Source organism: Lepidochelys olivacea (assembly GCF_965140295.1).
Source record: "Lepidochelys olivacea isolate rLepOli2 genome assembly, chromosome: 1".
NCBI classification, from domain to species: domain Eukaryota; kingdom Metazoa; phylum Chordata; order Testudines; family Cheloniidae; genus Lepidochelys; species Lepidochelys olivacea.
Genome location: NC_140411.1, coordinates 115,115,554 through 115,142,093, shown reverse-complemented (window position 1 = coordinate 115,142,093; position 26,540 = coordinate 115,115,554). Strand labels below are relative to the sequence as shown.

The 26,540-nt window shown below is 40.1% G+C and overlaps 1 protein-coding gene across 1 annotated transcript in view; it reads left to right on the top strand.

The window, feature by feature from the left end:
* GCC2 (GRIP and coiled-coil domain containing 2) overlaps positions 1–21,146 on the top strand; it is a 47,365-nt gene extending 26,219 nt beyond the window's left edge. Inside the window, exons 16-23 of the mRNA XM_084616947.1 lie at positions 385–522; positions 4,746–4,867; positions 8,888–9,064; positions 9,963–10,180; positions 11,540–11,734; positions 13,666–13,805; positions 14,757–14,958; positions 16,779–21,146. Of these exons, the coding sequence (XP_084473073.1) occupies positions 385–522; positions 4,746–4,867; positions 8,888–9,064; positions 9,963–10,180; positions 11,540–11,734; positions 13,666–13,805; positions 14,757–14,958; positions 16,779–16,849 (1,263 nt within the window). The 3' untranslated portion in view covers positions 16,850–21,146. The remainder of the gene's footprint in view (positions 1–384; positions 523–4,745; positions 4,868–8,887; positions 9,065–9,962; positions 10,181–11,539; positions 11,735–13,665; positions 13,806–14,756; positions 14,959–16,778) is intronic.
* The last annotated feature ends 5,394 nt before the right edge of the window (positions 21,147–26,540 follow it).

The window sequence follows — 26,540 nt, the reverse complement described above, 5'->3', positions numbered from 1 at the left end:
CTGCCAAATGACACATTTGTTGATTTACAGAAAATAGGGATTATGCTTTCCAAAAAAAAAAAAAAAAAAAAGCAATTGAGAAAAAATGAAATAATTCTCTCAAAAAATTTGTCTGCACATTTCTTCTCATTATTTTAAGTAAAATTCAAATGATAAATGATGCACGTGATACTGCTCAGATACATTCGAACATATGGCTGTGTGCCTTCTTCACATTAATATTTTTTAAAACCAGATTTTAATTTTATTGTATCTAGTCATTTCTAGGTTTCCCATTACCAGAATATCTGGATGCTTTTTTTCATTCTCTGTTCACCTAATGAAAAGAAGAGTCAATTCTGAAGACTAAATTCTAGCTTTGTTGAAATGCGTGCTCATTTTCAGATTCAGCTGGCTGAACTTACATCAGAAAAACACAAGATTCAAGAACATCTGCGGACCTCTTTGGAGCAACACCAGCGCACTCTAAGTGCTTACCAGCAGAAAATTGCAACCCTACAAGAAGAATGCAACACAGCAAAGGTACTTTTTCATAAAATAAGTAATAACTCTTTAGACTGTTAGAAGACAAAGTTACTTAACTTGCACTTTTGCTTCTCTAAAGATACCATCTTGCAGGATTCTGACTCCTGGATCTTAGGTCCTTGGCAGATGACTGGAAGGAATTCTCCTAACTTGTAAGGGTTTTTGACCTTTTCAGCAATAGCAGCATAGAGCACAAGTTAGGCCTTTTACTACTTGTTGTGCACCATCTTCTGTGGAATATAAATGCTGCCATCCAAACACTATAGTCAGTTTCTTTGACTGTACCAGAGCTGAGGCTCTGTTGTGATAACTGGGCTGACAAATGTACTGTAATAGTGAGCTCGGTTGTAAAAAGTATGTAAAAGTTTGTAAGATGATATAATAACAAGTGTCAATGGAAAGTAGAGAGACACACTGGGTGAGGTAATACCTGTTATTGGACCAACGTTCGTTGGTGGAAGAGGCAAGCTTTTGGACTACACAGAGCTCTTTAAGATGGGAAGTACGTCAAGTTGCTTTCAATAATGAATGTTATAAACAGCTGCAAGAGACCCAGGTAGAGAGACTCAATTAGTGCAAACAAAAAGAGGCCACATTCAAGGACTAAATTGAGGATATAATTCAAGGACTAAACTGAAATCATGCTCGGTAAAAATAAAAAATGTAGAACCAGAAATTTAATGAAACAAAATTGTCATCAAATATTAGGCCTAATTGGTGGGCAAAATAATGAGGGGATGGGGTATTCCATCCATCGTTGCTTTTGTGGGTCCTTTAAAGAAAAAGAAAAAAATCTTGGGGGGAAGATAGGAGAAGACAGACAGAGGCTACTGAAGCAAGCTTCCCTATCATAGCTGCCCCCGCCACCATCTCCTGGCAGCCCTCCATCATACAAATCCTGAGTGATGTCCTGACCAGACCAGGCCAGAGAGAGGGATCCAGATGAGATTACCACTCCTACTAGCTCCAGCTGAATCCCAAATACCCCTAGAGATAAAATAGGATCAGACTTTAACAGTAGCAACAACAGCCCCAGCCCATCTCAGCTGACATCTTCTCTTTTTCCCAAGAGGACAGTTATTACCATCTGAGAGATGGTCAAACAAGGGGATTTTTCATTCTAAACTTCTTTCCAACTAAAGGAAAAAGGAACAAAAAATGCTGTTAAAATACATTTCAAATGTTTTAACTATGTTTGCTTTTCTGTAACTTTAATAAAGGATTTAAAAGATTTTCCATGTGTTTGCCATAGTCCTAAGTAGACTGAGGTCTCTGTTTACCAAACCCCAGACCTCATTTAACTCTATTTAATGTTAGGCAGTGACTGGGTTATGTTAACACCTTTGGCCCATTTATTCCATTTAAATTAATATACAAGTTCCCAGAAAAAGAAGCCACCTCAAGATGATCAATGTATATGTGCCTTGGAGGAAAAAAGAAAATAACCTCACAAACCAGAAACTCCAAACTCTGTGAGGGAGGTGGGTGAGGGAGTGTCCTAAAGACAACATCATCTGAAAAGCAGAGTTCAAAAACAAGTAATTTTCTCTTTTGAAGATACTATTTTTGCAGGATTCTCACATCCCAAATGAACATGAGCAGAGGTGCAATGACCAGCAATAGCAAAGCTAGTGCCAACTGTGTGAAGAGACAGAGGTTTTGTTAATATATAGCATAAATAGTAAGAGGTGTAACGACATTCAAGTCTGTGGGAAGAGATCGCAATTTGAGAAAATTCCATGCTGAAAATAAAGGACATCTTAACATAAAATTCTTCTTAGGGGAGGCAGAGCTCTGGAATCCCCCATCTTGGAAAAGTTCTGGAGCACAGAGCATCTTCTGGAAACTGAATACAAGGAGTAATATTTTGTAAATGTCTGGAGAGACGACCAAGTAGCAGCTTTGCAATTCTCTGTGGTAGATACATCCATCTAATCAAATAGGCCTTGACATGGCTTCCAGATAATAGCAATGTGAAATGCCTTTGGAACATAGTTCTCTTTGTAACAGCATTGCTCAGCAACTTTGGTTTCTTTATCAAATAAAATAAAATTGGGTGGAGTTAGTCTGCTTGAAATAGACTCCCAAGGATTTCTGACACTGATGGTGGAACACTAACATAACTTCGGATGGGAATCTCAAGTGAGTCCACGTTACCACCTTATCCTTGTAAAAATGAATCTGGTATAAGGTGCGTCCATTCACTAGCACCAGGAAAATGACTGTCAGTGTAAGAAACTTAAGTTCATAGGAATTAGTGTTTTAAAGGAGCGTTCATCAGGCCCATGTTTGCATTTTGCTGCAGAGGTGTTTTTTTTAATTGGAGGTTTCAGAAGTGTTGAGCCCTGCCTGAAACTGACAAAGGGTTGCAGAGATACACTTCTACCTGAGACTAGTTCATGATAAGCTAAAAAAGATATTTCTGGAAGGAGTTAGTCTGTGCAATAGACTGAGACGGGCGAAGAAAGTAGTCAAGCAGTTTTTGTAGCGAAAGCAAAGGAGTCCATATGGGCCTTACTGTGCTACACTTACAAACCTTTCCCACTGGAAGCCCTAGGTCCTACTTAATAGATGGCTTCTGAATCAGCTGCTTGAACATACCATACCTACAAACCTCTAATCCGTCAGAAGCCAAGCTGTAAGAGGGAGAGTTTCTTGGCACCAGACCTGTAGGAGTGTGTCTCGTTTGCCTCAAGGAAAGTTTGGGGGCACTCAACTCATCAAATTTCTTCACTATCCAGGGCAACCTTTGTAGACTCATTGGGCATTTCCACACATCCTGGCTGATTCCTTCGTGGGCAATGCAAAGCATCTATCCTGGATGTAGTTCCGCCACACTGACATGGTATGAAGCTGTTGTGTGGCCAGTCCTCTCTCTTGGATGCTACATCTCCAAAAGAAAAAGAGTACTGACACCTCAGAGGAGCATGTGACCAATGAAAAGGTGAGCATCAAGATAGTTGCCAAGTCACAACTAAGAAATTAGGTGCAAAAACAGCAGAGCAAGTGAAGATGCATCAAATACAACAAAGGCTGCTTATCAAATATTTGGGGGGTGAGTACTTTAACTCAAGTGCCTGAATGAAAGGAAAAGTGAGGGACTTGTTTAAAAAAATATTATATTGACGAACATCATTGGAGCCAGAAGAGCTGTAGCAATGGCTGTTGAAGTACAATGTCTGAAAGAAAACTCGTTCACCAACCACAGTTAAGAAACAACTGGAACATTCAGAGAGCCATATTTATATTTATCAGGGAGTGGTGTATTACATCCAGTAGAGGGCATGACTTGTGTTGCCCTCAATGTTTTAAAAAAAACAAATTCAGAAGGTATGGGAATTCCACCCGCCGCTTGCTGAGATTCAGGAGAGAAAATCCTGCACAGATGGTATTTTTAGAAAATATTCAAAACATTGAATACTGGATGAGCAGTGCTCGTCAAGTCAGTTTGATAATACACACTCGTCTTGCTGTAAGAACTGTGGTCAAAGATTTCAAATGATTTTTCAAAGATTTCAAAGCTACCTGATTTTTTTTTTTATGGCAGGAAATTTACATCAACATACATTTAATTTACATATTCAGTGATTTTAGTATAAGCATAGTAAAAAGACAGAAAATAAACTGTATATACTTTTTTCAAAAACAAACTATGGAATTTTTCCATCATCTTGTTTGCTTGAACAAAAATACCAGAATGACTCAGAAATCAAGTCTGAGTACAAATAGATGTCTGATTATGACTGTAACAGTGGCTGACTATGACGAAGCCTGTGTGTTGACAGAGGAAATGATTGTCTATGTTGTTTCTATCACCATCTTGTATTGGAGTTGCTGTTTATAATATTTTGTGTGTAGTTGTTTTTATTTTTAAGAACATTGTAATGTTTTATAGTACTATTTGTATGTTACAATATCTTATATAAAATTGTGTATTTGTAAACTATCTGAAAGACAGATGTGATTAACACTAATGTTCTCCCTTTACCAAAAAAAAGTTTACCTACCAATCATGGAATATTGCATTTTAAATGACCTGGCTCTCTTAACCATTTTAATCATCCATTCAACACAGGAAAAAAAGGAAATGCAACTGTTCATATTTCTTGATCTTTAAACAATGTAATGTGTATATAGATCACAAATTAAAACTGAAACTATTTGGTTTTATATAAATAAGTGGCTTATATAATTGAGGGTTTTCTTTTTTCATATTCTAGACAGAACAAGTTGCTGTTACCTCTGAATTTGAAAGCTACAAAGTCCGTGTTCATAATGTTTTAAAACAACAAAAGAATAAATCTGCTTCTCAGACTGAAACTGAGGGAGCCAAACAAGAAAGGTAAAAATTATGTCTATAAGTGCTTGGTAGTCAAAGACTAATGAAGCCAGCAATAAGCAAGACTTTTTTTGCTATTGTATACCTATTTAAATAAAGGGGGAAGAGGATGAGAAATCCATTTCAGTAGTCTTTTTGGCTAACAAACTGTAGTAATGTGACAGAAATGTTCATCTATGTGATGATTCTTGGTTCACATCTAATTTTTGGCATTCATATTTTATAATTGAGGATTACTGAAATACCCAGACAGAACACTTTAAAAGGATGCTGTCAAGGTTCCTTCCCCACTCTGAATTCTAGGGTACAGATGTGGGGACCTGCATGAAAGACCCCCTAAGCTTATTCTTACCAGCTTAGGTTAAAAACTTCCCCAAGGTACAAACTTTGCCTTGGCCTTGAACCGTATGCTGCCACCACCAAGCGTTTAAACAAAGAACAGGGAAAGAGCCCACTTGGAGACGTCTTCCCCCAAAATATCCCCCCAAGACTTACACCCCCTTTCCTGGGGAGAGCTTGATAAGAATCCTCACCAATTTGTACAGATGAACACAGACCCAAACCCTTGGATCTTAAGAACAATGAAAAAGCAATCAGGTTCTTAAAAGAAGAATTTTAATTGAAGAAAAAAAGTAAAAGAATCACCTCTGTAAAATCAGGATGGTAAATACCTTACAGGGTAATCGGATTCAAAACATAGAGAATCCCTCTGGGCAAAACCTTAAGTTACAAAAAGACTCAAAAACAGGAATATACATTCCCTCCAGCACAGCTTATTTTACCAGCCATTAAACAAAAGGAAATCTAACGCATTTCTAGCTAGATTACTTACTAACTTAACAGGAATTGTGATGCTGCCTTCCTGATCTGTTCCCTGCAAAAGCATCACACAGACAGACTGAACCCTTTGTTCCCCCACCTCAAGATTTGAAAGAATCTTGTCCCGTCATTAGCCATTTTGGGTCAGGTGCCAGCGGGGTTACCTTAGCTTCTTAACCCTTTACAGGTGAAAGGGTTTTGCCTCTGGCCAGGAGGGGTTTTATAGCACTGTATACAGAAAGGAGGTTACCCTTTCTTGTATAGTTATGACAGATGCTTTCAACTTATAAATCACATTTCAGTCTAAAATTTTTTCACATATCTATGTTACTGTAGCTAAAAGATTTTAAAAATCCCTATTTTTTGCTAAGATTATGTTCTGTAAATATCTGTAATTTGATATTACTCTGAAAAATAGAAATTTTTCACTGTTTCCCCGAGGGCTATTAGGTGCTACAGTAAATAATATTTAGTCAGCCAGTTTCTCCTGTTTCTGTGGTGTCGTCCACATGGAAAAAAATACTGGTGGGTGAGGGAATAGTGGTGTGATTGTCAAACCAAAAAAGCGGGCAGGAAAACTCAAGCACAGGGTTAGAACCCGAGTCTAATCCTAACTCCTTGTTAGGAATCCCTTGATTTCCAAGTTGACCCTACCCCTTTTCCCGTAACTAGTGTTGCAACTCCTAGTTTGAACCCAATGGCTGTTGGCGAAACACTTTGATACATTGACTTGTTGTTTTTTTGTAGCTAAATAACACAGATATCTTAAAGTAAGGCTTTATTTTCCTGATTTAAAAGAAAACAGGTAACCTTTATTCCTGAATGAATGTATGTTTATGCTCGCTTTCTCCACCTTCTCCCTCACCAAAACTTAAAACACTTTTTTTTTTCCTGCACGGATTATCTCTTGTCTCAGCTTGGCTGGGGGATGGATCCTAGAGTTCAGAATGAAGCTGAAACTAATGTCTGCCTTTTGGTCAGCAGTTTCAGCGTAAGCCTGTTTTGTGGCATGAAAATATACTGTTGAAAATGGTTTTCAGCTACAGCCTTCCTTACAAAAAAGCTGCTGTTCACACCAGCTTAACTGAACCATTGTTAGCATCAGCAAAAGGCCTAGTGTAGGCAAGGCTCCAGGGGCCAGTCCAGTTCTTACCGGCATGTCAATTAGAGTTGCTTTCAGCAAGGTTTACTGACATGGCGATTTAAAAAAAACAAAACAGTTCCAGTCCCAGAAAACTTGCATAAACAACAGTTTTTACCCTTTGTTACCCTTTTTCTGTAAACTTTCCCTGGCATAAACATGGTGAGAAGCTGAACTGAACTAGTACTGAAAACTTTTAAGTGCAAGTATAGGCCAGACAAATTCAATGCAGTTTCAGAAAGTCTTAGACTTAATTCCATGTGGGATCTATGCTAGCAGTTACCTGTTTCAGGACAACCATTCCTGATGGTCATCCTCAAAAAGAGGTCAGTGTCCTAAAATGACAGTCATTGTGCATAAGCCATGGTTAGGGCTACAATTTTGTCACGGAAGTTACAGAATCCATGACTTCCAGAGACCTCCATGACTTGAGCCCCCAGCACCTGGGAGCTGTAGGGTCCCCTGACACCCCTGGTGGCTGGGAACTGTGGGGGCCCGAGCTCCCAGCTGCAGAGGGAGGCAGGGGTGCCCTGCAGGCAGCTCCCAGCCAGGGCAGAGGCCGGGGTGCCAGGAGCTCCGTGGCAGTGGGGAGACCCCAAACTCCCCGCCACTGCAGGCAGCAGGGCTCCCAGGAAGTCCGAGCCACCAGGGGTGCCCCGCAAGTTGAGTCCCGTAGGCACCCCAAGGCTCGGATCCACCACAGGTGGTGGGGGGACCCTGCACCTCTGAGCCAGGCCCTCTGGTTGATGGGGGGAACCTGCAGCTCCTCATTTTGTCATGCATATTTTTAGTAAAAGTCATGGATAGGTCACAGGTTTCCATTAATTTTTCTTTATTGCCCATGACCCGTCCGTGACTTTTACTAAAAATATGTGTGACAGAATCGTAGTCTTAGCCGTGGTTAACTGATTTTTGGCACAGGTCTGGAAATACTGCTGCAGATCCAGCAGAGGGAGTCCTATGATTTGTTATGGGGGATCCCTGATAGAAACTATAAAATAGCATCTCAGGTATTGCCTATTTAAAAAAAAAAAAATACTGAGAATTCAGAGGACTTCTTCATCAGATTCTAGCTAGTCAGGGCATGAATTTCTTTGAAGCAAGATCGTTGCAAGGGAGTCTCATTTATTTATCTTCCCCTTTTGCCAGCAGAGGAATTCTGATGGGAAGCAGTGTTCTGTTACTACTGGACATAGGCTGTTGGGGAAGGGTTAATTTCAGAAATTTGTAAGTGGAACAGTTTGATCAACAGTTGAATAATACAGGATAAAATTTTAAAGGATGGATTACTCCCCGAGTTAAAGGGTTATTCTACAACTCTTAACCATACAAATAGTTCATTTTAGAAGTCAATAGAATTATTCACATCAGTAAGGACTAAGAGCTTGAATAAGTTTGTTCTTTCTTCAAGTTGTATTTTTCTCAGAATTGGGACAGGTGAGTTGGCCTTTTTTCTCTAGTTTCTCATGCCTGAATCAACTTATCTGAATATAGCACACTGCCAGGTTTTTCTGGTGTTAATTTTTGTGGGTTGCCACCTCCCCCCAACCCAATTTTTCACAACCCTCTCCTGTTTCTTTCCTGTACCTTGTGTTCACCCCTGCCAGGCTGGCGCAAAACAAACAAACATATACAAAAAATGCCCAAGAGACAGTTCTTACCTAAACCTGCACCCCACCCATTATCTATTTTCCTTCCCACCCACAGCTTCTTTAGCTTTGTCCCCCATAACGTGTCTAATGCTGAAAGGATTATTAATGACACTTTCCCTCCTCTTCCCCCACCCCCTTAATCAGGCAATGCTTTGAGCTGTTCCAGGAACATGGACACGAACAGGCCATGTGTTCCTGGGACAATCCCAAAATCAGCTATTTTGTTGTCATTTCAGCTAGGGTTAGATTCTAGAAAGATTTCTGTCATAACACTGAATCATTCAAGCCATTTAGTGTAATGAAAAGGTAATTCATATCTAATAGAATAGATTACCCAAAATACTAATGATACATTTGGCTGTTCTGAAATGGGATAACTTTCTTTAAAATATCTATTGTTTTTTTCCTTAGAGAACACATGGAAATGGTGATAGACCAACTAAAAGTAAAGTTACAAGATGCCCAGCATAATTTACAAATCAGTGTCACTGAACTTCAAGCACTGCAGTCTGAACATGACACCCTGCTGGAACGGCACAATAAGATGCTGCAGGAGACTGTGACGAAAGAGGCAGAACTCCGAGAAAAGTATGGTTCTCTGATGACAAGATATGTTGCATTATTGTGTGTGCAGTTGGTGCCAAGCATTTGTTTGTTTGAACTGCTCTACACTCATGGAAGGGGTATAATTGTGTGCAGAAAGTTAGTGGGATTTCCACAAGGGCTGTTAATTTCTTGCTGTCAACCTTCTGGAGCTTCTTCCATGAGAATTTAATGGTTGAAGATCAGGGATTTTAAACATCCTCCTCCTCAAATTTCCCTACACTTTTTTCTGTTTAACTGTATACTTTCAAAGATTACATTTTTGCAGCTCATTGAGTGCTACTTGCTATTTCTAAGTACCATGTACAGAACTCCCATTGTGTTGAAAGATTTAATCTAGTGAAGTAATCTGATGCAAATGTTCAGATATCTAAATTGCAGTACAGACAGAATGGTGGGAATCCCATCATTGCCATTTAAAGTCCAATTAGTGCCCTTGTGAAAGGTAACATTTTGAAATATCTCCTTCCCACAATCCCCCACTTCACTATTTCGATCAGAGTGAGCATCTGTGACTTTTAATTTTTCAGACAGTGTTATGGTTGACTTAAATTTTTCTGCTTCAGGGCACTTCAACAAACTCCATCCTTCCCCTCCTCTCTTCCTGCTTCCCTGTGTAGTACTATCAAACTTCTTTCTTGTCACAGAGAGTGGGATGGAATAGTCTTTGGAATTGTTGGCATTTGGTATGGGTGGAGAGTAACCAAAGATACTTTTAGCTCCTGTTGGCCACAGAAACAAAGACCGGACCTGGTACTTGAACCTGGCTCTTTTGCTTAGCAGTGAAGCATGAGGCACAGTTTTTTTCCTGAGGTTGGCATAATTAGTGGGAAAAAAATAACATAACTGGGAATCATCTATAAGGTAAACATTCACCTTTCAGGGTCTGTACTATACAGTCTGAGAACATGGTGTTGAAGTCAGAGCATGCACAGACTGTGAGTCAGCTGACGACCCAGAACGAAGCTGTTCGGAACAGTTTCAGAGATCAAGTGAGGCATTTGCAAGAAGAGCATAGGAAAACTGTAGAGACGTTGCAACAGCAGCTATCCAAAGTAGAAGCCCAATTCTTCCAACTTAAGAGTGAACCTAGCACAAGAGGTAAGTTTGTACAGTCCTGCAGCCCAAAAAATCCCTTTTTGTTGATTATTCATGTTTAGCGAACTGGCAGACTGATTCATCACTTCTCTGTAGTTGGTAATCATACAAACATCTCCAAAAACATATGGGGTGCCCATTTACCAACTGTTTTTTACATATAAAATGGTAAGCACCGATATTGGTTTTATAGATTAGAAACCTAACCTAAGCTGGTAGTCCTCAAATGTTTTTTGGCCACACAGTGACGTGTATAGAGTGAATTGGTGGTCTCCGCCCATTTCCTAATGGGTCAGTCAGTATTATAAAGATTACCATCTGAATTGGCACCCTTGTTGGCAGCCTCAGAAAATGAATTGAAGACTGATTCTGGAAGCTGAGCTAAAGTCACTTTTAGAAGGGGTCTCCCCAGTTCAGGATCTAGGCACATTGTGGGGGGGGCACGCACGGGGGAAGAAGGGGCTTGTGTTTATGCTGCTTCTGCTGGTACTTTATTTCATCTGAGCTTGTGTCTCTGTCTCTTTTTCCACATCTGTCAACATGCAACTTTCAAAAGCACTAAAATCCCTTAAGGTTTAGTTTCTAAATTGAAACACTCTACTATTTTACTTAAAAAAAAATCCCTCACCACTGTTACTGAACCATATACTAATTATGGTTAAATGAACAGGTGTGCTATGAAATGCTTACCCTTCCAAAAAGAGTAAAAAACTAACCCTTGATCTTTAGAAAGATACAGGTAAAACCAGCACCATCCTTTCGTATTTTTAGCGTATGTACTGAAAAAAGATATGATGATCCAGAATGTTTTCTGCTGGGAGTTGTGTGGGTGAGTGGGCACGGACCAGAAACTGGACTGAGATAACCCATTTGGTTCATTGGCGCAATCTCTTAGGGGATGACTGTCCAGCTTTTCACTCCTCCTTTCCCTTTCACTGTGGCTGTAGGATTAATGCACCTCATCTCTGGTCTTACTTTCCACCTTCCCCACTGCCCAAATTTAAGATGGTTACACCAGTGACTTATTTCACATAGGTCATTTAAAAGACGCTTTAAATCACTGGTAATCTGGGCTCTGGTTATAGTGGTGTCTTCGAAGTGAAAGGCTGTGTTTTATATTGTGAAATATGCTTTATTCATATTCATTTATTCTTTACGGATGACTGAACTTCTCACATGATGCTTTGTTTCACTTTACTGCTTATGTACATCTCCTTAATTTAAGATGCTAAAAGATGTATTCAACATCTTTAGTTCTCACATTCTCCTTCGCATCCGGTTGAGTGGCTTCTGGGTGATCATTCCCAGCATACAGCAGTGTTATTTATTAATGTATGCCATCCGAAAGAAATTCTTTTTCAGGTCCATCTGTTTCAAACCTGCCAGTGAAGAACTTGCGAGAACGGAGAAACACTGACCTTCCTCTTCTTGATGTGCACACTGTAGCTAGGGAAGAGGGAGAAGGAATGGAAACAACTGACACAGAGTCTGTGTCTTCTGCCAGTACCTATATGCCATCATTGGAACAACTTCTTAATTCTCCTGAAACAAAATTTGGCAAGTAAAACCTTTTTTTAAATAATAAATGTTTAAGTACTTAACTAATTTTGAGTTACAGAATCAGTATTACTTGGTACTTTTCTGGGTGCCATAGAAAGTTGTCCTTAGAGCATTGAGATACTTGTCATTCTTTCTCCCGCTTTACTACCATAACTTTTTTTTCCCTGGTGTTGCAGCAACCTTGGGTGGGATTTCCAAGGGAGACTTAATATATAGATCCATGCATAGATCCATGCATAAAATGGAGGAGAATGTGGTGGTGATGACCTTTTATCCAGTTGCCTCGTGGTTAGAGCACTCATGTAGGTTGTGAGAGGCCCAGGTTCAAGTCCCCCTCAGCCTGATGTGGAGCAGGGACTTGAATATGGGTCTCCCACATCCCAGGAGAGTGCCCTAACACTCTCTCTCTGGTGTAATGAGTATTTTTAAATATATTTTTATACAAGTGGAACAGCTTCAACAGAAGAGATTGAGTTTCACCCCAGGAATACCCCTTAGCTCAGTGGGATGTGGGAGAGCTGGGTTCAAGTCCTTGCTTTACATCAGGCAGAGTGGGGATTCAAACCAGTTCTCCCGCATCCTGGGGGAGTGTTGAACCACTGGGCTATGGGTTAAAAGTGTGTGTGTGTGTGCACACAAAAATGAGTGACTTGCATTAGGCACCTATCCCCAGGAGATGGTTCGTGGCTGTGACACCTGAATGGAGATACGCACCTAACTCCCTTTGAGGGGTAGGACTGAGGCCACACCCCTCTCCTGAGCATTTCCTACTGGCTAGCTTAGATGGCTCTCCACTCAACATGTTGGCTTCTGTAAATCCCCCTTTTTAGGTACCTGACTTTCTTCAGGCATTGTATAGGAAACCTGGGCTCCTAGCTCGGGGTTGTGAATTCCACTTGGCAGCAGGTCATCTAAAAGTTAGGTCCTGTAATGCTCAGCCTGAGTTGCGCCTTAAGAATCCCACCCCTTCTAATAGAGCATTAGACACTGCTGCTATGACAAACATTGCTACTTGAGGAGTTGGCTGAGGTTTATGAGAGTAATTTAGCATCTTCTAGGGGTTAGAAATCTGAACTTTGATACCTTCATATTGCAGACATTAGACCCCTATGCATTGTTAGCACTGAATGTACATTCACATTATTAATTTTTGTATAAGCTTTGTCCTCGAATAGGGATTAAGGGTTATGTTAGTTACAGTTTTTATTCATGGATTCCAAGACTACTTAAAATTTGTAAAAAATTTTACATTTAGGGACTTTCATGGGAAGGAGAACAGATGGGTGAATGAGTACATAAACTGTAGGAACTGTGAGTGTGAAGAGAACAGCTCAGAATACTGCATAGAAGGCTATTAAGTTTTCATCCAACTCCTATTAAATTCAGACACAAAACTTCCACTGGCTTTAATGTGAGCTGGATTGGGCTACTGGAGAACATGGGATCAGTGGGAACTTGTGCCAAAGTGCATGGATTTGCTTTTCAAGTCGCAAAAAAGTAGAGCAGGGAAATGCAGGACAACCGGCTAATTGTACAGAGATGACAAGCAAGTCCAAAAACAGTTTTGAGGAAATATTGAAATCCTCCTCCAAAAGGAAAAACAACACAGGAGGTGCCTCCCCCAAACCTTTCTCCCTTTAAAGAAACACTGAAGTCAGATTCTACAAAAATAGTTTGATTGCAACAGACTCTTTTTAGTACTTTTTTTAGTTTTGTGTATATACAAAAAAAATCACAAACCAAAAGTTTGGCAGCAAGAATAGTAATGGGTGGTGATGTAAAATCTGACTTCTCAGAGTTTTTCATTGCTATGATTTGATGTTGCCACCATGAAACCAGTGTAATTCTGAAAAATGTCCTTGATAAACCATCACTCTGAATGTAAAGTAAACTGCAAAGTAATCTTTTTTTGAAATATAAAATTGCAGAGCCACCTCAATGGCAAACAGAACTCACCAAAGAAGAGCTGGTCCAGAAGCTAAACACAACAACAAAAAGTGCTGATCATTTGAATGGATTGCTTCATGAGTCAGAAGCAACCAATGCAATATTAATGGAACAAATTAAGGTTAGTAGCCATGCATTCACTGATATTTTAGATACTGCTCTTTATGGGGGCTTGTTTGTTTGTTTTTGTTTACTGTATGTATGTATGTGTCCCCAAGCAAATCCTTTTATACTTTCATACCAAATTAGTTGTTTCACAAAACTGATTATTCAAACTTGAATGGTTGAAATTTGGAGAGATGCAAAATTTAATTACCTGTAATTTTTTCAAATTATTCATATGTACATAACATTGCCAAAATACACCCAGTACTTGGTAAGGTAAAAGTCAGTTCTCACATGCAAAAAAAGACATAATTTCTTCTCAGAAAAAGCACAACAGTTTAGGTTGAATTATTCTTCCCATGTAACTAATTTTTCTTAATTTTAACTGTTTTACCTCTTTAGTTAACAAAGCCAGTTTGCATTTTCTGCAACTGCATGTAACAGCTTTTTGAAGCCAGTCTTCAAACCAGCGTTCTTGTGAGGTGCACAGTCTGTTAATATCAAAATTTGGGTGCATACTACTTGTTTTGCTATATAAATATTTCCTAATTAGATGAGTGAATAGTTTGCCGAAACATAACCCAAGTAACATATCTACTCAACTCTTTGCATTTTATTCCTGATCACCAGAATTGCCCAGTCTGTATCTTGTTCCCCCATACTTCCTTTATACAACTAAATTGCTTGTAACTAATATTGCAAAACTCTTCCAAAAAGGTGTTTAAGATTATAAATAGGTTAAATGAATTCTGAACCAACAGTGTTATCTGGAGGCCAGCTGTACATTTTAGGCCCCATGGGATCTTTGCCCAGAACACATCTTATGTAAACTACTGAACACTTTCAATACCTTATTGCATGTCTAATATACATGTGCTTTGTTCCTCAGAGTAGTTTGTATTCCGTCGTTCATTTTATAAAAATCAGTAAGAAAATGTAATATTTAATGGTCTCTTTCTGTGTGCAGCTTCTTAAGAGTGAAGTAAGACGACTGGAAAGGAACCAAGAGCGAGAGAAGTCTGTTGCTAATCTGGAATACTTGAAAAATGTTCTGCTGCAATTTATATTTCTGAAGGCAGGAAGTGAAAGAGAGAGGCTTCTTCCAGTAATGGATACCATGTTGCAGCTCAGCCCTGAAGAGAGAGGAAAACTTGTTGCAATTGCCCAGGGTATGAGAAGTACTTGTGTTTTATCAAAAAGTTGCAGAAACAGAATATGAAAGTAGAAAAGACAAAATGAAATGTGGTGTGACTTCCTTCTGTGCAGATCTTCCAGAACAATAAAGCTCAAGAACATGGTGTAAACAGACAGGGAATAGAACTATTCTGGTCATTTAGGAGGGAGTTAAGCTATTCATAACTGTAATAAAACAAGACTGTTAGCCAAAAGTTAAAAATAAAATTCACTCTGCAATTTGAAATAGGCTTTTTGTATTATCCCATTCAAAACATTTTTATTGGGTATTTATTGTCATTTTCCCTATTTAACTAATTACAATTTCCCTAAACGTTTTAGATTGTCAGCTGTAGTGTATGCCCTTTCCAGATCATTTTTAAAATAAGGAATAAGTCAGTTACTGCTGAACATAAAGTAAGGAGAAGTGAGCATGACAGTGAAATGTGTAGACACACTAATGCACTCAGTGGGAGGATTTATAATTGGAATGGCAAGGCAGAAAAGGTTCCTAGCATTGAGTACTGCTGTTCTGGTAATCACTAGGGAATAGAGTTTACCACTAACCTGGGATCCTTAAGGTGAAGTCAATAAACAGGCCTTTTATCTCTTTTCCAAATGCAGACATGTTTCCTGAAATACTCTAAACTAATGGGTTGGTGACCACAGATCGCAATTGACTGGTTGATCCTGGAGCCTCTGCCAGTCGATCGCGATCTCTGGCTGCTAAAAGTCCAGCAGTGCAATGGGGCTAGGCAGGCTCCCTGCTTGCACCAGCCCTAAGCCGCTCCCAGAAGCGGCCAGCATGCCCCCGTGATCCCTGGGGCGTGGCAGGGGTCTCCACACACTGCTCCTGCCTGCAAGCATGCCCCCACAACTCCCATTGGCTGGGAACTGCGGGGGCAGTGCCTGGAGAGAGGGGTAGCACACAGAGCCATGTGCCTCCCGCCCCGCCAGGGTCGTAGGGGTGTGCCACTTCCGGGAGTGGTGTGGGGCTGGGAGAAGCAGGGAGCCTGCCTTAGCCTTGCTGTGCCACTGACCAGGAGCAGCCCGAGGTAAGTGCAGCCTGGCGGGAACATGCAACCCAAGCCCCAGCCCTGAGCCCCCTCCCGCAGCCAGCATCCTGAACTCCCTCCTTCACCCCAAACCCCTGCCCCAGCCCTTAGCCTCCTCCCAGATCTAGCACCCCATACCTGCTCCTGCACCCCATACCGCCTCCTGCACCCCAACACTCTGCCCCAGCTCGGAGCCTCCTCCTGCACTCAAACTCTCTCCCAGAGCTTGCACCCCAACCCCTTGCCCCAGGCTCACCCCGGAGCCCTCTCCCACATTCCAAACCCCTTGGCCCCAGCCCAGAGTCCATACCCCCTCCTGAATCCCAAACCATAAACCGCTGCCGCAGCCCAATGAAAGTGAGGGAGGGTGGAGGAGAGCAAGTGACGAAGGGAATGGGGGGATGGAGTGAGCGGGGCAGGGCTTTGGGGAACAGGCAGGGTAGATCCTGGGTTGCACTTAAATTCAAAAAGTGATCTTGTGTGTAAAAAGAGACCACTGCTCTAAACAAAGTGTACACTGAACAGTGGTGTTTCATGATGACAAAATCTGTCAAAGTGGTGGCAGTTTTCCAGAGTGTATTTTAAGATATCTCTTCAAAAAAGATAACTGGTGAACATAAGTATGGGATTTGAATGTAGGAAAACTGACAGAAGTAAATGTTTTGTGTCTTTCCCGCATAAGACTGCGTCATTCAGTTCACTTGTGCATAGTTGTTGTTTAGTGCTGGTGAAGATTATAAGCATATTTTTCCTCCCTTCAGGTGAGGAAGAAAGTGCATCACGGCCCTCTGGTTGGGCTTCGTACCTTCACAGTTGGTCAGGACTTCGATGAAACAATGGAAAACTTTTAGACATTTACATTCCACAATTGCACTAACAGAGAAATTTTACTATAGAAGAATGAACCTTACATGTGTAGCATTGACAGTTTTATTTTTCTGATTTTGCAAATTACCTTAGGCAATGCATCTTAGCCTAAAAATCGGAATAGAGGGTTTCTAAAGAACAGGTTCTGACTGCACCAAACTATTTAATTGTTTCTTGTAAACACGTTTAGATTAAGCAAGTTGGTATTCAGAAGTAAAATGAAAGGGGTGAAAAGTTACTGATTACTTGAGAGCATAATTTGGCAAACTGATCACATATTTTATTTTTATTAAAAATGTCATATTTAATAACTAGAACAATAGGTAAAATAATTCTTAGTAAAGTACTTCAAAAATACATTTTCAGGATGCTATTTTCACTCAGTGAATGTGAAGAAAACGAATAGTTTGTATTATTATAAATCTGTTGTCCATATACTATAATATCAAAGTATATCAAACTGTTTGCACTGCATGATGATCTTTCTAAAATATTGCATGGCTCTTAAGAGAATTTGAAGATATTTGGCATTTTCTGTTTTCACTTTGGCTAAATTCTCAGTAAAAGTTTGCAGCAAAAACGGATTCAGAATATAAAGCTTAGGGCCAAAGAGTTTAGTGACGGCTAAAACTTGTTCTGTGTTTGGGATATTAATATGTCGGATGGATATTCAAGTCCTGACATTGGATCAGATGCTAGAGAGCGTTCAGAGAAGGCCCAGGACAGACATTTTCAAGAATCAGCAACACAGGTGGGCTGAAATTCTAGGGGAGAGGGCTTAAACTAAGGTATCTTTGTCTAAGGTTGGAATCTGCATAGGCAACTTGAGGGTTGAGTAATGAAGACCAGGCAAGAAGTTGTAAGCAGGCTCTGGCACCATCGTGCTATACTGAAATAAAAGGACTTTGTTCTAATGAACAAAGGTAGGAACAAGATCTAGAAGGAAGGATCTGAATTGGCTGAAGTTTACAATCCTAAATAAAACTGCCAGGAAAGAAGGAAGTGTGTTTGCTTGGAAAACTTTTATAGCAGATGCAGTTTGCAGGCATTCTAATGTAAAGAAATTACTCCTTTCTCTTTTCACTCCTCCTTGTGTCTCTGCCTCTTGGTCAAGTGGTTTGTGCTTCATTTTAGATTCTGCTACTTCATGGCTTTTCTGGAAATACCACTTCCATCTGTAAGAATAAGAATAATTCTGTTGTAAACAGTGCGCTCGTTTCCTCCCCCACTCCCTCCCCCCAGCTTGTGTGTGTGTTTTGTTTGACTTTTTCCTCCTAACCCATGCTGTCTTTTTCCTCTGCATATTCCAGTTCTGTTCTCTTAATTACTCCATTATTTGTGTGTAAATTTATTATATGTACATATGCATTCTTCTCACCTACCATCCAAGACTTTTTCAGGCATTTGTCACCTCTTCTCCAATATGGTCTTATTCAGTCCTAAAATGACACTTTTGAACACAGAGGGGAGGGAAGATATACACTTAGACCCACCAGCATCTCTTTCTCTACAACAGATACTGCTGCCATACCACACTGTACAAACACTAATCAGCAAGAGCAGGGTTAGGGAAAAGCAGTCCTGAGATTCTGGTGTCCATTCCCTTGATAACATAGTATTAATCAGGACTGTGGTTAATCTGGCAGCAAGAACAGCAGTAGAAATTATCTTGCTATGAGAACAGAATTTCTATAATGAGTGGTTATTGATATGAAAGTGACTATATGTAAATAACTTCTTAGTCATCTCCACTTCCGGTGTGTATTTCAAGTTCTGTTGACTTATTATATTGAGGGGAAAACATGTTTTTTAATTGCTATTTGCAGTTAGCACTGCAAAGCCAACATAGTTACTATAGAATGAATCCTTTTTGGCACAAACCAATGCACTTCTTAAATTCTAGTTGCAGAATTGTCCTGGGTCATAGATGAGTCAGAAAGCACCCAGTTTGACTTTCCAATCTAGGATTGCAAGCCTCACAATTAGAAAACCATCTTTTGAACAATTGCAACTGTGGAAGCTGAGACAAGACATGAAGCTGCCACTGTGGTGTTTTTACAGTCATTTTCAGACTATAAGCACCCCTTCCACATCAGTGATTTGTTTTAAATCATTAGATGTTAATCCTAATTTAGACTAATCACAGCTGACTGTAAAAAAGAAAATTAAAACAATGCCAGGACAAAGTTGGTGGAAAAAGATTTCAGTTCATAATAGTTCACTCTTACATTTTTAAATCATAGCAGGAAAATGTCTGCACTGTTTCTTATGTTGACTTCAAAACTAGTTCAACTGAACATTTGCTGCTGTCATGATTCTTTTCTCCTTGAGTCTTTTCTGCACAATATCTGCACAACTGTCTTTGTTATAGAGAAGCTGTGACAGGAGGATCTTTCTCTTTTAAAATGTGTATTTCAGATCGTAAGATTTTTATTTAACTTTGCAAACTGTGAATAACATTTTATGCTGCTTGCATACTTTCATATTGACTGTATTAAATAGAAATGGCTTTTTGATTTGTTTTCAGACTCTTGACTTGTATATCCACTATTTTAGTGAAACTCAAATATTGTGCTCATGAATGTAATATACACTCCTTGCATATGCTTCTGCTACAAAGGAACATTACTGAGGCCTTGAAAGACCATTGTCAAGAATATTTTAATAATTACAACTAAACATATTTGTATAATGTGTATGATACAATTGTCAGTGCTTTCAAAACAGAACAAATACTTTTCCAGGCTGTGGAAGAAACTTCAGCTGTAAGTAAGTGCCTGGGTTTTTAAATATATAGTTACAGTAAACAGGATAGACAGGACATGTGGACTGGAAGCAGAATTATTTTGAATGGTAAATATATATTTCATTAACTTCCATTTTAGTATTCTAATAAAGCACCCTAGTTGTGACTTAAATTCCAAAAGGCAATTTAAATTGAAAATTAAAGCTGGCACTCTGCTCACCTTTGCACTGTGTTGCTCATTTTTAAAGAATATATGTTGGTCTCACTTTGATTCTTTGTTATGTTTACTAGTTTTACAGTACCATATTATCCTGAGTTGTTTACAGACTTGTAAGAAGACATGACCCCTGCCCCACAGAGTTTACATATTTAGGGCCAAATTAGGGACTCCCTAGCATTAGGAGGAAGAGGGTGTGAGGAGTAAGATGACGTGACCCCGCTTTCCACCCTTGGCCACAGTTTGACTCCAGATGCTGGGGACTCCAAAAGAGCCTGCCAGTTCTGAAGCTAGTGCTAGAAACTGCAGAGGGAGAGTGTTTGGTTAGGGCCATGGCCCCACCCCCTGCATATCTGTTGGACTGTGGTTTGGCAGTTGCTACCTACACTTGTACAAGTCTGCAGCCCCACTCCCTTTTATTGCCTTACAAAAAGGTGTTGTTCCTGCAGCCACCACTTGGCTTGTGCTTCTGTTTTCACTTGCAGAGAGACAGCTGTTCAGAGAGGCAGTCACACTGAATACTTTTTAAATTCACTATTAAAACCTCTTTCTGAGGAGCACACTTTAAAACATATCCTGATTTTTTTGGTAAAGAAATGAAACAAACAAACACTTAAAGTATAACTGCTCCTTTGTTTATTCACAAGCAACTTTTGAGTGGGCCTGAGGGCAACCCCACTGAACATGCTCAGGTCCACCCTTTCTCTCGCACATCTACCTCCCAACCTTTTTGTACTAGCTCTGCTGCTGCTATGACCATTAAACACCTTTTTGCAGAGCCTGGGGAAGGCTGGCAGCAGCCGCAAAACTGGGTGTACGTGGTGTCAGAGGTGCAAAGTGAACACATGGAAGAGAACTTCTCTTTCTGTTGTAGTAATTGTAGGGGTTACTCGTAACAAAAGTAGATAAAAATGTTTGTTGGAAATGTGACTTAATTGATGGTCTCCTAATGTTCTGTTGTTCTTTTTGTTCAAAATGCATATTCACCGGAGTGTGTGCCTTTGTTCTGAATGCCTGTTTTCTTTGATAATTGGAGTAAATGTTATTCAGGGTACTTCCTGTTATGGATTTGTCCTGCAATACAAAAGCAAAAAGGTTTAAAATAGTAAAAAGTTGCATAACGTGAGTTATGGGTTTACTGTAGAAATACTGGCACAATCCTAACTTGGGGATAGCATCGCCAATGAATGTGAAAATGAATTGTGAAAATGTTGTGGGGAGAAACATAATTTTAGAAATTTAATGTAAAATGACTGTCTTAGTGTATCTTATTAGGAAAAATATAAATGAACTTTAAAAAAGATTCCTGCTTTTGTTATTTGTCTGGCATATGCTACTAGACAGCAAATGGCTGACCTCTAGTAGCTGAGACTGATTAAAAAATGCTCAGTGTGTGGTGTTAGGGGTGGGGAAGCTGCTTCAGAGAGTCTCTGGTTTAATGTACACATCAGCCACTCGAACCTGAAACTAACACTTTCACAAAGTTGGACTCTTCTTGCAAATAGCATCCAATTTCTTATGTCCAAGAATGATTTAAACAAAAATATATGTGCCTCTTGTCCAATTCCCCCAGTCTGTTTTCCTTGGATAAATATAAACAGTCACTGTGAACTCATCCTGTTAAGAGAGGAAGGGTGAGGGAGTAAAACTGAAGGATCCATCTCTGTTGTTCCTTTGCTAATTAAATCTGCTTTAGCCTTGATCATTTTCTTGGTTGTGAATCAAGTTTTTGGGAAGCTTGTTGTGAAAATGCAGGAGAGAAGAAAGTAATTGTGCCAGCAGGAACCACCAGCTTGACATTTCAGACCTCGTCCTAGGTAATTTTGGCAAGAATATTCTGAATCTGAGTATCAGGGTTTGCTTCTAAATCAATTCTCATTTCTTCTGGAAGCCCACGCCCAAGCTCTTGAAAATCTAGGAAAGAATGAAGCTATACCTGCATGAAAGACTATACTAGCATGGCTATGCTGGCATAACCCCAGTCTGCACTGACAGAAAGGGGTTTTTCCATCTGGGTAGGAATACCACATCTCCGAAGTAAGCATTCTTCTGTCAGCATAGCTGTGCCTGCAGTTAGGGCTATGTCAGCATAGCAGTGTCAGTCAGCAGTGTGGTTTTTCACACCCTGACTGAGGTAACTATTCCAAAATAACTTTCAAGTGCAGACCAAGTTTATGTTTTGTGTGTTTTAAGATTAAACATAAAGATACTTGCATTATGGTAACACAGATTTTTCCCTAAATGAAAAGATGCAAAATCATGGCTAACTTTAGTAGCATAATGGACTAGAATAAATATGATTCTCCATTGCCTTGTACCTTGCCATACTCTTTCACACCTGTGTACAAGAATGAGTGTAAAAATGCAACCATTTTAAGTGGAGGTTTCTGATATGCTGCTGTTTACACCCACCTTGCACTTTGGAATGGACAAGGTACTAGAAAACAAAATTCATAGAACGTATAGTCCTCTCTTTCACCCCCACCAAATAAAAAATATGCAGTTTTATTGCCAATCTCCTTTAGCCTTTGCATTGTCCAAACCACCAGCAATTTACATAGCTAAAAGTATAATTTTGATTTTCAGCATTTAATATCCCAGATATATTTCAGAGTAACAGCCGTGTTAGTCTGTATTCGCAAAAAGAAAAGGAGTACTTGTGGCACCTTAGAGACTAACCAATTGCTTATGCTCTAATAAATTGGTTAGTCTCTAAGGTGCCACAAGTACTCCTTTTCTTTTTATCCCAGATATAGTAGTTTAGTTACTTTGAAGGCCTCCCATGATAGCAGTGGTGGTCTGATTGTTTGTTTTTAGAACTTGTTAGACCTTATATCCACAGCTGACAAACATTTTCATTGATATATGCTTTCTCTACACTAGGCTAGAAACCAAGTAAAGGTAAGGTATTTAAGTAAAACTATTAAACACTATCCTATCTACCTCATTGCAAACAGTGTTTGGCCCCACCATCCAAACTGTTATGATGCCCCCTGAGCCTTGGCCAAGTGCTCTTCCAGTGAAGGTCTCTATTCTGGTAAGTAAATTACAATTCTTGTTTTTAAGTCAGACCAAGAAAAAAGATACATAATATCTTCTGATACTACAGCTTTCCAACCCTTCAGTATTGGAGATAATCTTAAAATCCAGACATTAGTTAAACTGTCCTCTGCTTATTTCAAGTCATATAAGAAGTATTTAAATGTATTAGTAAAACGTCTCAGGTGAAAATGTACTGATATGAAAAACTTGCAATTAAGGGTCCCAAAGACTCGTGTATTTAAATGGTAATAGCTTCTGGGTGGAGTGTAGGATCTTTTTTTACCTTAACCCTAAATGTTTTGGAATGGAGTGGGCATATCTGACAGACTGCTTCTTTGCCATTATGATACTGCTCCTGTTGTAATAAGTAGGGGTGCAAGCTTATAGCTGGTAAGAACCTGGAATTTCTGTTCCATGGGAAATTTTGAAATGTGGGGGAAGAGAGAAGCATCAGACCAAAACCAGGCAATTTCAGAATTTCCCCAAAATTTCTATTTGACTTTTTTTCAGAATTAAATTGACAAGCTTCCCAGAACTGTCTGGTGTTCCAGCTGCCCATGTGGCAGGCTACCAAGAAACCAGCAGCCTAGCTGCCCAAGCTTGAGCCAGGTTTGCCTAGCTCCTGCCCTCTGGGAGGTAACCTAGAAGCCCTGAGAGCACTGGCTCTGTAGTGGGCAAACTGGGAGGAAACCAGACAGGTTTTCCTTGGAAACTTGTCTGGTTTCTATTGATTGATCAGCATTTTCCAATGGAAAAACATTCAATTGAAAAATTTCTGACTAGTTCCACTCAAGCTAGCAACTTTCTGAGGTGAATCCTACATTGGAAATCCCTACCCAGTTTGGTTCAACAGAGCCTGGATTGGTGACCTTACAGTACTCTGTGAAGCTCATCTATTCTGTTTGGAGGGTTAGGAATTTGGGATGGTTGAGGGAAGTGGTTATTTTATGATGGGTGGAGTACATGAGTGCTCTGCTGGGAGAAATGGGAGCAGTTTCAGAAAGATTTGTAAGTACAGTATGTACTAAATTTTATGTACTTTTAAAAAATATATTTGTGTGTCTTAATGAATTCGCACTTAAAATACATGCCCTATATTTTCAAAACAATATCACTGGCGCAATAAACTTTCACATTAGAATTCAGGAAGTTGACTGTATTCTACATAAATGAGTACATGCTCAGATAACAAAAAGATGCTAAAAGTCACTAATCCAATGTTAAAAGTACTTGTTTCACTGTTGTTTCAGATTTTTGCTATCACAGCTGGAAACAATATAAATACACATCCAATTACTGACCTAGTCACAGAACTGCTATTTCTGTTGGTAAATGCTGGATTTTTGATTTAATATACTAGTTTTTCAGAACTGGAGACTAATGTACTGAACTGTATGATCTTGCTGCACTATTCCTTTTTGCTTTCCAAAAAAACTGAAATTCAATACATTAGGCAGGATCCGATGGAAACTTGGAATTGAACCAAAGAGGAAGTCAAACTGATCAGTAACATAAGTCTGTCAATATACTGAATGTAATCATGCCCTATTTTTAAGCTGTAGAGGAAAATAAACCTTTGTTCTTGACAAATGGCTTTGTAAAAATTAAGTACACCAGAAACAGTGGTTGGACTGAATAGATCCATTTGTTTCTACAAATGAATTATGAAAGATTATTGGTACTGAATGTAAATAATAAAACGGACAGCCCAACCCATGTGTAAACTGCTGATTCATTAGAAGTTTTATGAGGAATTTTTAGTTGGATATCCTGTATCCAAAAATTACCCATGCTGAGAGCTTTAAAATGCTATGTAACATACACACAAATAAAATGTACCTAATGCTGCAGTACTAGTACTTCATCCTACTGCGTATTTAACTTTACGCCTTAGAGTATAAAATAAACCCTTTTTATCTTAATATACTCCATGCAATATCATCTGCAAGTCAGCATGTAACTGCTGTGCTAACAGGCACTCAAAATCAATAACAAAGCATAAATACAAATAGCATCTGCAGTTTCATAATGTTCTGAGAAGAAGCAAAAGTTAAATACTACAGTCTAACAATGTGCCCTGAAGGTTGCCAAGTTTAGACACTGGCAATCTCTCAAGGGCAGCAACTTCCAATGGCTGGAACCCTCAACTAAGAAAGCCCTTCTGTGCACCCCTGGGGACTTTTAGCCTAGGAACTGACAGCAAGAGCTTCACTGTGCCAGTTAAGACAGTAGAGAGTATAAGGGGATATGTGTTTGTCAGATAACTGGATCCCAACTTATTCAGTGCTTTTGTAACAGGGTGGCCTGCCCCTTAAGAGCCAGGCACCATGGGGTTAGCCAGCACTGTTCAGTCCCCCCACTTGTGCCATAATTAGCTGCCTGCCAGTCTAAGGGACAGGACTAATTAGAGTCAGGTGACAGCCTGTTAAGTACCAGGGCCCATAAAAAGGCCGAGAAGCTCAGTTTGGGGAAGGAATTGCAGGGAGCAGCAAGTTGGGTACCTGTGGAAGGCCTTGAAGTAGGGTCTGGAAGGACTCCAGGGGAGCAGCTTGGATGGTCAGGCCTCTATCTCAAATTAGAGGGATGTAAAGGGAAGCTAGAAGGAAGGCCAAAGAGGAGCCCAAAGTAGGGTGGATGTGCTTTTGGTTTTCTGCAGTTGCAGAAAAGGACTCTTGTTATCCCAGATCAGGTGAAGTTCTAGTTATTGACTTGGCCGGAAGGCTAAGGTATGGCACCAACTCCTACCTGTATGGGGAAGGCTAAGGGGACCCACTATGGAGGAGGAAACTGAGGTGGAGAGCACCTGCAGTGCCATGCTCAGCCAGCAGGGTGTGCTAAGGGGCAGACATGCATATGACAATGTGGTAGAAGAAGTAGAATCATGAGATCCCACCCCTCTAATCAAGGAGGAATTAGGGGACAGAAGTATAGATGCCTTCTTTGGCTGAGGAACATCCACCTTCCCAGGCTGGTGTACCCCTCCTAACAAAGGGGAAAAGAGTGGAAGACATGCTACCCCTGCTAGCGGTGCAGCAAAGGTAGATGCTGGCAATCCTCTGGTAGATTTTGGAGGACTGACAAAAGCTGCAGTGCAGGAAGTACCCCAATACTGGTCAGGAAGAAATGCTCTGGTGTGCTGTTGGTGGAAAGGTGGGGCACAGAAGGAGGGTCTGACCCTTGAAGAGGAGAGAGGGCAAGTCCCCAGGTGTAGGTTTTTTAAGTGGACATATTAAAAGGACATATTAAAAGGCTCGGTCTTGTGAAGAACTTGAATTTTGGGTAGAAAGACAAGCAAAGGGGCAGCTAGGGGCCCCGGGAGTAAGGAGAGAGAGTTGAAGATTTGGAAGCTGAGCATCAAGACCCAGTTGAAGTAGATGGAGCTGGAGAGGAACCACAGGGAGCAAGCTGAGCTACTGAAGTAGGCTGTGGGAGAAGCAGGGAACTCCAGGGAAGCAGCCTGAGTGTCAGTGCTCTGTCTCAGAGCCAGAGAGACTGAAAGGTAGCACAGAGGCGCTGGGACTGTGAGGGGATTCCAGGGCAGTAGCTTGGGAGTCAGGGCTGTTAGAGCCACTTATAAGGAGGCCCACAAGGAGGGCTGAAAGTCCAAGTAGAATAAAAGTACTATTGGTTTGTATGGACTTTTGTTATCAT